The 11127-nt window shown below is 49.2% G+C and overlaps 2 protein-coding genes across 2 annotated transcripts; one reads left to right on the top strand and one right to left on the bottom strand.

Moving 5' to 3' along the window:
* Positions 1-926: 926 nt before the first annotated feature.
* Positions 927-6732, bottom strand: LOC135367218 (circumsporozoite protein-like). Its single transcript, XM_064600409.1, has 3 exons — positions 6558-6732; positions 4558-4629; positions 927-2305 (listed from the first exon to the last, which is right to left on the bottom strand). Exons 1-3 carry the CDS (start codon positions 6730-6732, stop codon positions 927-929), a joined length of 1626 nt encoding a protein of 541 aa, XP_064456479.1.
* A 2784-nt stretch (positions 6733-9516) lies between these two features.
* LOC135367140 (uncharacterized) lies at positions 9517-10578 on the top strand. The gene has a single exon (XM_064600299.1). It carries the CDS (start codon positions 9517-9519, stop codon positions 10576-10578), a length of 1062 nt encoding a protein of 353 aa, XP_064456369.1.
* The last annotated feature ends 549 nt before the right edge of the window (positions 10579-11127 follow it).

Raw genomic sequence — 11127 nt, 5'->3', positions numbered from 1 at the left:
TGTAAGGCGGGGGGCAACATTTCTCAGAACATGCGACGTTTTCCCGTGTCCCGGGAATCGGTGATATACTAATTAACGCAGCTTCAGCTGCGAACAGGAGGGTTCTGTGAGCGGGAACACACTGGGCCAAGCGAAGTGTGTTTATTGTATTTTATTTTTTCATAGTATAACAATTTAGGATGGCCGTTTGTTCCACAGTGGAACGTGCGTTGTTTTCGGGACAGTCTGCGTTCAGAGCTCAGAGATAGAAGTCAAGCAGTCCGCCCCAAGCAGACCCCGTAGCACGGCCCCTCGGGGTCGTGGCCGGAGGGTTTTGGTGGTAATCCGTCAGGGAAGAGCCGACGGGTATGGGGACTAAGCTATGAGTTAGTACAGTTAAGATCAACGATGCAAGTTTGTCCAGTTAACGAAAAGGAAGGTCTTCTTCAGTTTCACCTGTGCGTGAAGTGTCGTGCTCTGTGTGGAACAGACCTGGTATCGACATAAGATTCATGGGGTCTCTCCGCCACCCGAACTTTGTGAGCATCGAGCAACGCCCCAACTCCGAGGACTTCCCGCCCTGCCAGGTAAGTACTTTTGGTTTTGGTTGACTGTGACTGTAAGAGATACCGCGAGTGTTGCCTGTGTGGCTGTTGTAAGAGTTACCGCAAGTATTGCCTGTGTGGCCACTGTAAGAGTTGCCTTTGTGCCGTTGTAAGAATTTCCGCGAGAGTTTCCTGTGTGGCCGTTGTAGGGAAAGAGTTACCCTGAGCACTGCCTGTGTGGCCGTTGCAAGAGTTTCTGCGAGTATTGCCTGTGTGGCCGTTGTAAGAGTTACCGCGAGTGTTGCCTGTGTGGCCGTTGTAAGAACTACCGCAAGTATGACCTGGGTTGCCGTTGTAGGAGTTAACACGAGCATTGCCAGTGTGGCCATTGAAAGAGTTACCTCAAGCATTGCCTGTGTGGCCGTTGCAAGAGTTTCCACGAGAGTTGCTTGTGTGGCCGTTGTTAGAGTTTCCGCGAGAGTTGCCTGTGTGGCCGTTGTAAGAGTTACCGCGAGTGTTGCCTAGGTGGCCGTTGTAAGAGTTAACACGAGCATTGCCCGTGTGGCTATTTGAAGTTCTTTCGAGTACTGCATATGTGTGGCCGTTGAAAGGGTTACCGCGGGTAACGCCTGTGTGGCCGTTGCAAGAGTTTCGGCGACAGTTGCCTGTGTGGCCGTTGCAAGAGTTACCGCGAGTGTTGCCTGTGTGGCCGTTGTAAGAGTTACCGCGAGTGTTGCCTAGGTGGCCGTTGTAAGAGTTAACACAAGCATTGCCCATGTGGCAGTTTGAAGTTATTTCGAGTATTGCATATGTGTGGCCGTTGAAAGGGTTACCGCGGGTAACGCCTGTGTGGCCGTTGCAAGAGTTTCGGCGAGAGTTGCCTGTGTGGCCGTTGTAAGAGTTACCGCGAGTGTTGCCTGTGTGGCCGTTGTAAGAGCTACCGCAAGTATGACCTGCGTGGCCATTGTAGGAGTTAACACGAGCATTGCCAGTGTGGCCGTTGAAAGATTTACCGCGAGCATTGCCTGTGTGGCCGTTGCAAGAGTTTCCGCGAGAGTTGCCTGTGTGGCCGTTGTAAGAGTTACCGCGAGTGTTGCCTGTGTGGCCGTTGTAAGAGCTACCGCAAGTATGACCTGCGTGGCCATTGTAGGAGTTAACACGAGCATTGCCAGTGTGGCCGTTGAAAGATTTACCGCGAGCATTGCCTGTGTGGCCGTTGTAAGAGTTACCGCGAGTGTTGCCTAGGTGGCCGTTGTAAGAGTTAACACGAGCATTGCCCGTGTGGCTATTTGAAGTTCTTTCGAGTACTGCATATGTGTGGCCGTTGAAAGGGTTACCGCGGGTAACGCCTGTGTGGCCGTTGCAAGAGTTTCGGCGACAGTTGCCTGTGTGGCCGTTGCAAGAGTTACCGCGAGTGTTGCCTGTGTGGCCGTTGTAAGAGCTACCGCAAGTATGACCTGCGTGGCCATTGTAAGAGTTAACACGAGCATTGCCCGTGTGGCTGTTTGAAGATCTTTCGAGTATTGCATATGTGTGGCCGTTGAAAGGGTTACCGCGGGTAACGCCTGTGTGGCCGTTGCAAGAGTTTCTGCGAGAGTTGCCTGTGTGGCCGTTGTAAGAGTTACCGCGAGTGTTGCCTGTGTGGCCGTTGTAAGAGCTACCGCAAGCATGACCTGGGTGGCCGTTGTAGGAGTTAACACGAGCATTGCCAGTGTGGCCGTTGAAAGAGTTACCGCGAGCATTGCCTGTGTGGCCGTTGCAAGAGTTTCCGCGAGAGTTGCCTGTGTGGCCGTTTAAGAGTTACCGCGAGTGTTGCCTAGGTGGCCGTTGTAACAGTTAACACGAGCATTGCCCGTGTGGCTATTTGAAGTTCTTTCGAGTATTGCATATGTGTGTCCGTTGAAAGGGTTACCGCGGGTAAAGCCTGTGTGGCCGTTGCAAGAGTTTCGGGGAGAGTTGCCTGTGTGGCCGTTGTAAGAGTTACCGCGAGTGTTGCCTGTGTGGCCGTTGTAAGAGCTACCGCAAGCATGACCTGGGTGGCCGTTGTAGGAGTTAACACGAGCATTGCCAGTGTGGCCGTTGAAAGAGTTACCGCGAGCATTGCCTGTGTGGCCGTTGCAAGAGTTTCCGCGAGAGTTGCCTGTGTGGCCGTTTAAGAGTTACCGCGAGTGTTGCCTAGGTGGCCGTTGTAACAGTTAACACGAGCATTGCCCGTGTGGCTATTTGAAGTTCTTTCGAGTATTGCATATGTGTGTCCGTTGAAAGGGTTACCGCGGGTAACGCCTGTGTGGCCGTTGCAAGAGTTTCGGGGAGAGTTGCCTGTGTGGCCGCTGTAAGAGTTACCGCGAGTGTTGCATGTGTGGCTGTTGTAAGTGTTAGCGCAACTAGAGCACTGCACGGGCCTAATTTTCAGGCCCGTGCCCGGCCCAGGCCCGGCTGCTACGGCCCGCACCCGGCCCGGGCCCGACGTCTTCTATAGGTTTACAGACCGGGCCCGACTCCGCCGGCCCGGGCCCAGCCCGTACCCGACTGTTTCCATGCTCAGGCCCGGTCCCAGCCCGCCTCTGCTCTATATGTCCTCGATGCCCGGAGGCGTATATAGATTTACTAAAGGGACAGCACTGCGAGTAAAAGGACGCAGCTAATTGGTGGAGACTAAGGAGGTACACTCGAACGGAGCGGCTGTGCTTCTCTGCCGGCAAGCCGCTCTGTGCTTTTTGCTGGCTTGCTTGGGAAGGCAACGTGCAGCGGCGCGTGGTCGATATATATGTATCTTGCGGTTCAAGAGAGACTCACCTCCGCTCTATTGCGCGTGCACCGGTGTTTTATTTATTTATTTATTTATTTCACATACTACTGGCCCAAATTCATGAGCCTAAGTAGGGGCAGGCACAGAACCAAGCAAGGGCAGCATCAGGACACATCAATGATAAAGCTGTAGAAAACTGTTCTACAGATGCACAATTCAGCACTGTTTCAGGCAACGCATTCCACTCAACAGTTGTTCTTGGAAAAAAAGAATACTTAAAACAATCATTTTTAGCATTGAAAGGTTTCAACGTTCGTGATCGTGGTTGGCGTGTACTACCTTCCTGCGAAAGGCTGCAGGTATCGCGAAGAGTCTATTTTTAATCGCCCATGAACAGCCAGATACAAAAATTTCAAACAGTGCTTCAAGCGACGCGAGGCCAATTTGTCTAAACGGGCCCTAGCATACAACTAACTGACTGAGTCCGTCCTCCTATACTTATTGAGCTTGAGTCGCAGAGCTTTCCTCTGGACAGCTTCTAATTTGGCCACATTTGATACCGTGTAAGGGTCCCATATTACACACGCGTACTCCAATACAGACAGCACATATGCTTTGTATGCCCTTCATCTCGTATTGGCTGTGGCAAATCTGAGATGGCGCCTCAAATAATATAATTTACCTGTCGCCTTTCGTACAATGTAGTCAATATGCATATTCCACTTGAGATCATCAGTCAAGGTGACACCAAGATACTTACAAGACCTTACACGCAACAAATTATAACCGTCAATTGAATACTGGAAAGTTTGCACTGTTTTTCTTCGCGTAACGTGCATATATGAACACTTTTTAAAGTTCAATACCATTGCCAAGTCTTGCACGAGTCGTTGATCCTGGCAAGGCAATCATTCAAAAGTAGTTGGCCTAATATTGACTTAATATGAGTAAAGATTGAACAATCATCGACAAAAAGGCGAATCTGCACTGGAATATGATTTGTAATACCGTTAATATATAACAATAATAGCAATGGTCCCAGACCAGAACCCTGTGGTACGCCGAACATCACATGGGCCAAACGAGAATTAACGCTTCCTATTTGCACCAGTTTCTGCCTTCCATCGAGGTAATTAGTAATCCACGAAATTAACTTTGCATTATGGACAAGAGTTCGGAACTTAAGAATGAGCTTATCGTGAGGTACTTTATCGAATGCCTTAGAAAGGTCAAGAAATATGATGTCCAATTGTCAATTGATGTCCAAAGGTTGTGGAAACCTACGTTCCCACAACTGGCGCCCAACGTGGGGCCCGAAGTAGTAGGGCGGGACTTCTGATATGGACGACGTTGCATCTGCGAGAAAAAGGGGAAACGGTAAGGAGGAATCCCCAAGCCGCGAGCGCCGAAAGGGCACTCCCTAGGACAACCAGCGGAAAACTGCGCAACAGAAATCACACTAATAAAACACTATATCACAAGCACTATGCCTAGCTATGGAGATGGTGGCAGCTACATGCGCCGCCTGCGGGGACGCAAGTTGTAGCGACTGGACGCAGGTCCGGGAACGGGATCCGGGTCCAGGTCCTGGAGGGAGGCAGGTTGCAAATCGAGCTCCTCTCCGTCAGGGTCTCGGAGGTGCTAAGACTTCAAGTCCGAGATGTGAACTGACCCAGTCTCTTCGCCGGTGTCGCAGTGACGAAGCCTGTAAGTGAGGCCGGAGGAGCACGCACTTACCTCGAACGGGCCATCCCACCTATCTGCGAGTGAAGCAGCAAAGCCTCGTGACGCGTCACTTAGCGGGTGAGTCCGTCGAAGGACGAGGTCACCGACGCTGTAGGTGAGGTTTCGACGTCCACGGTTGTACTGGCGAGCCTGGTCCAACCTTGCGGCGTCCAGGTTCTCCCGAGCCGCCCGGGCTGCATCGTCCAGTCGACTCCGGAGGTCCTCAACGAACCTTGAATAAGGAGGCCGGGTAGCACCATCCCGGAGGCCCAGAGCATTCTCCACAGGAAAAGGGGCCTCTCGTCCCAAGTTCAGGAACGCCGGGGTGAAGCCTGTAGATCTGTTGACCGTCGTCCATGTAGCGAACGCCAGCTCAGCCAGGTGAAGATCCCAATCACGGTGGTGCTGAATAGTAAAAGCAACTAACATCATTTTCAGGTTCCGATTTACACGTTCGGTAATGTTAGCCTGAGGGTGATACGGAGAAGTCTTCTTATGCTGAATGCCTAAGACAGCGCAAGAATCTGAGAACACCTTACTTGTAAAGTAGGTTGCGTTGTCGGTGATCAGCTGTGCCGGAAACCCGAACCGGCAAAAGGTGTCGAGTAGTTTCTCCCACACTCTCTGGGAAGTCAGTGTCCTGAGAGGAAACAGCTCAACCCATTTCCTGAAATGATCAGTAACCACGAACAAATACTGGTTACCCCTAGGACTACGGGGAAATGGTCCCATCACATCACAAGCAACTATATGCCAGGGTCTATTGCTCTGAACAGGCTGTAAGCGCCCAGGGGGTAAACCACCACGAGGTTTTGCTCTCTGGCATACGGGACAAGTGCGAACATACTTAGTTACATCCTGCCTCATTCCTGGCCATGTCGCAACACGACATAACTTTTCATAAGTTTTCCTGCCACTGCTGTGACCTGCCAAGGCCGAATCATGAAGTAACGTATGAAAGACTTACGCAACTTCCGTGGCACCACGACTCTGAACGGGGATGAGCCGTCGTCCTCATCCGCCTGGGGTATGTATCTGAACAGGATACCATCCTCGCCCAGCAGACAGGAGTCGTGCCGTATGTCAGTCGTTCCGGTGTCCGCCGAGCCTTGCTCAGCTATCCACTGCGACACCCGCTGACAAAGGCCGTCCGCTCTCTGAGCGTCTAGGAGCTGCTATCTGCTCACGACCGTGCCCTAAGACGAAGGTACGTCTCGTGCCACCTGTGCTGCCGCCAGAAGTTGAGAAGGCGCCTCGGTGCCTTCCTCTTCCCCCTCCGGTAGAGGCCACTGGAGGCCACTGGACATAAAGAGCGTCATGCTCCTGCAAGAGAACTGCGCCAACACCATAATCGCTTGCATCTGTTTGCACAGCAAATGATTTGTTAAGGTCGGGCAGATAAAGCCTAGCCGTATCAGCGATTGCTTGTGATAGAGCTCGAAATGATCGTTCCAGCTCCTCTCCCCAATTCCAGCGTTTGTCCTTGCGAAACAACTGGTTAAGCGGCTCCGCTAGCTCGGCACAATTAGGAATGAATTGTCTGTAAAAACCAACCATACCTAGGAAGCGCTGCAAGGCTTTGACGTTACCGGGAACCAGACACTCCGTGATCGCCTTTAGCTTGTCGTCGTTAGGACGGATGGTCCCTCCGTCCACCACAAAGCTGAGAAAGCTGATCCTAGACGATGCCAGCTGCACCTTGCGGGGGTTGATCGTTATGCCCGCTTCATTCATCCTTGCAAGGACGATTGACAGGTGTTCCAAGTGCTCCTGAAAATTTCTAGAAAACACTACGACATCATCCATGTATGCCATTGCGAAATTGTACTTCGCATCTCCCAACACTGTATCCATCAACCGCTGGAAACTGGCGGGTGAATTAGACAGACCGAAAGGCATCCGTACAAACTCAAACAAACCTCTATGACACGTAAAGGCTGTTTTTGGGACATCCTCCGGGGTAACTTCGATTTGCAACAATCCTCTACTACAATCTAGCGTTCAAAACACAGTTGTGTTGCCCAGGGAATACAAGATTGACTCAATGGATGGAAAGGGATAAGAGTCTCTTGCAGTTACTGCGTTAAGTCGACGGTAGTCGACGCATAACCTAGCCGTACCATCTCGTTTCGGAGCCAGAACAACAGAAAATGCCCAAGGACTCTGGGACCTTCGAACTGCACCGGTTTGGAGCATTTCGTTAAGAGCAGCGTCTAATAAAGCACGCTTATGCACACTCAGTGGTCTGGAATTACCAGTGATGGCCACTAACTACTTCTACAGTAGTTTAACTATAACTACTAACTACTTCACGATGGAGTAGTTTAACTAGTAGTTCAAATACTTTTCAGGGGAGTAGTTAAAACTACTTCTTTAACTACTCCAATGTAGTTTAACTACATCTATAACTACTTAACGTTGTCCGTCAACAGCAATCCCTTGTAGTGTTCTTGGACACCTAAATATGAATCACAAGCAGTGATAAAATATACTCTTGTGCCTACGTCGCTTAATTCACATACTGTCGTAAAATCCACTGCCTGTCTGTTGAATATTATGCGCTGACAAAAGAGCTTGCTGCGGAAATATTTTATATGGAGTGAAAGCTTCCGCTATAAAGGTATGTACAACATACGACAGACCATGTACGAGATTTACACGAGATGACATAGCCATCCTACAGGGTTACGTGCACACCTGTACGGTAACCAAGGTATTACGCAGACCGCTACGATCGTCAAATACAAAGCTTGCGGTGGGATTCTTTCTGTGCCTACGTGATAAACTCAGTTGCAGAATTATTTCACAGCAAATAAGGCTTCACTAGACAAGCATTAAAAGTGAAGATTTAGTACACATGCACGGCACAATTGCTCTGTAACTCCGTTCTCACTCGGAAGCACAATCGTGCCGTAAAGCTTGCGGCAAAATCGGAAGTAGTTGGAGCCTGCTGTAACCTAACTACTGTAGTTAACTACTCGAAATAGTAGTTTAACTAGTAGTTGCCACTACATTTCTGCAAGTAGTTGATAACTACTTTTTAACTACAATCAGGTAGTTTAACTAGTAGTTTAACTACATGTAGTTAACTACTGGCCATCACTGGGAATTACAACGCCAGGGTCTAGCGTTACCGGTGTCTATGCTATGCTGTAACACAGACGACTTACCCGGTTTGTCAGTAAAGATTCCGTCAGACTGCCGCAGTACTTGTTCAAGCTGACTGTGTTGCTCCTCGGGACCATGGAATGACCCCAAGACAGTCGGCAGGCCAGACGTTTCAACGGATAGATGAAGCAAAACAGTGTACCGTTTCAACGAGCCGCGTGGTTGTGGGCACACCTTTACGAAACCCGTGCTGCGATGGCGCAAAAAAAATTATGTTGTCCAAAAAATCCATTAGGTGCTTGTATACAATATGTTCAAGGATCTTACTACAGGTCGATAGCAGAGAAACAGGTCGGTAATTAGACACATCTAGCTTATCACCTGTCTTGAAAACCGGCACTACTTTAGCTTGTTTCCACTGTCGTGGAACGCGTCCCGATTCCAGAGATTTCTTAAAGATTAATTTAAAATAAAAGCTGCACCATTCCGCGTATCGTTGACGAAATGAGTTGGGAATATAATATAGGCCGATCGCCTTTTTGCCATTCACTTGGGCCAGACAATTAAATATTCCCGTACGAGAGACAACAATATCAGGAACAGACAGTGGCACATCGACTACGTAGTCCGGCCTAAGTCCGTCATCTTTTGAAAAGACAGAACAAAAATAATGATTCATGTGCTGTGCTATCTGAACAGTTTCAGTGACAACGTGATCATCTATATTCATTAATTTATGTGACGGCGAGAGAAACCTCCAGAATTTACTTGGAACAGGAGAAAGGAAATTGCCTAGGGTCTCGTTTATAGGGTGTTCCACGAGAGAGTGTCACGGATTTTTTAAAAAATAGCTGTGCATCCTAAAAATCTGGAATCAATTGGGAGAAGCTTATAATCGTTTTTGCCATCTACTCCAGTGGTTTTCATTAATGTGCCTTCTTAATTAGGTTAATTTTGTTAATTGAACTCGAAAATTTGCCAGGGGAATGCCACTTTTTTCTTCCTGATTTCGAAAGTACGGGGTTAAAATACACTACTCCAGTCAAAAGTATGCTTCATAACTCAACATTACAAGGGATATTTGACTGCCGAAAAATCGACGGGTGCGGAAGCGCGCTCGCTGTACTTGCGGCCGCGGCAGTGCTGGCCCCGCCTGGGGAGGGGGAGTGAGGAAAGGGCAACAAGTTTAACGGGAAGCGGTAAAAGCACGTTTTTATCTTTTCGTCCTGTTTTTTTCTGTTGCTCCAGCTGAAATTATCAGTGAGCTTCGGGCGAAAGGATTGCCAGTATCAATGTCCTTGCACTCTCGTGCGTCTTAGTGCCTCATTCTTAGGCTTCCTAGGAAGGTTTCGCTTTGTCTCCAAAACCTCCTTTGTGCAGGCACACTTCGGTGCCGCTTTAAAGAGTGTAATGTCGGGCATTCGCTACTCCATTGAGGAGAAGACAAACATGATATTGGCACTTGGTGCTACCAACATGAATTTCGACGCTGCTGCTGCATTTTACAGCGAACGATTTTCGAGCGAGAATGCGCCAAGCGCTAGAACAATCCGACGGGTCTACAAAACGCTCAGCGAAAGTGGTTCATTCACGCCACCCGTAAAGCGTCGCCGACCTAGCCAGCATGAAGGCACAATCCTTGCAGCTGTTTCGCAAGACCCGCATGAGAGTGTGCGACGTATTTCCAATGAAACTGGTGTGGCTGCAACAACAGTATGGAGAGTACTTAATCGCGCCAAATATCATCCGTACCACCTGAGTTTGCATCAGGCCCTGCACGACGATGATTTTGCGAAGCGCATCGAGTTCTGCAACTGGGTCCTGAATATGCAGGATGCACAGGGCACTTTCTCTGAAAATGTATTATGGACAGATGAAGCGCATTTTTCACGAGACGCGCAGGTAAACCTGCATAATGCCCACTATTGGAGTACCGAAAACCCTCACTGGATACGTGCAGGAAAATACCAAGTGAAGTGGTCCTTCAACGTTTGGGCAGGAATGTTCAATGGCCGCATGCTTGGACCTGTGTACTACACGGAGAACCTGACTAAACAACGATATGTACAGGAGATTCTCATGAAGACAATTTCAGACTTTCTGGATGAGCTGCCTCTGAATGAACGCTCCAGATTGTGGTTTCAGCATGACGGGGCTCCACCGCATTCGTCTTCCAAAGCCACAGACTTCCTGCGCAGTCACTTCGGCGAGAAATGGATCGGTCGCCATGGTCCCGTGCCCTGGCCCCCGCGGTCCCCTGACATCACTCCCCTGGACTTTTTTCTATGGGGCATGATCAAAGACTCAGTGTATCAGTGCGAATCGAGGTCACCAGAAGAACTTCAAGAGAAGATCACCAGCTTCTGTCGATGCCTTTCGCGAAAGGCGCTTCAGAGTGCCGCGAAGAGTGTGCTATACCGCTGTCAGCTCTGCATCGGCGAGGACGGGAAACATTTTGAACATCTGCTCTAATTGTCTCAGCGTGTAAATAAAATGTTATAGCATGTTTTACAAATACCTGTTGTCAGAGCATGCGTTTCATTTTGTGCTACGTTTTTTGTGCCGTTATTACGCGATCTGCTTCTATCTTCCGCTGACGAAGGAGTCCGTAACGACTCTTTGCATTGTATCCCTTTCACTCATATTAAGAAACGAGCAGTTCTTATTAGCACAAATACCCTGTCGCTTCAAAATGAAAAAGGAAATGAAATGTCTCCTGACACAACCATCTTTTTTGCTGATATAACGGTCTACTGAAATCGAAGCCCTTATCGCAAGGCCCGACGTTATCTGTAGCTGTCAACACAGGCACTTGGTTGAGGAACTTGTTTCAATGCAGACTTCTTTTTTTTTTTTTATCTCCATCTATCTCGCTTTCCCTCTCGTACAGAGGGTGGGCGACTGGGCGGGGCCAGCACTGCCGCGGCCGCAAGTACAGCGAGCGCGCTTCCGCACCCGTCGATTTTTCGGCAGTCAAATATCCCTTGTAATGTTGAGTTATGAAGCATACTTTTGACTGGA

The sequence above is a fragment of the Ornithodoros turicata genome, chromosome 1 (genome assembly GCF_037126465.1).
Source record: "Ornithodoros turicata isolate Travis chromosome 1, ASM3712646v1, whole genome shotgun sequence".
Lineage (NCBI taxonomy): Eukaryota > Metazoa > Arthropoda > Arachnida > Ixodida > Argasidae > Ornithodoros > Ornithodoros turicata.
This window is presented reverse-complemented; position numbering and strand designations above follow the sequence as displayed.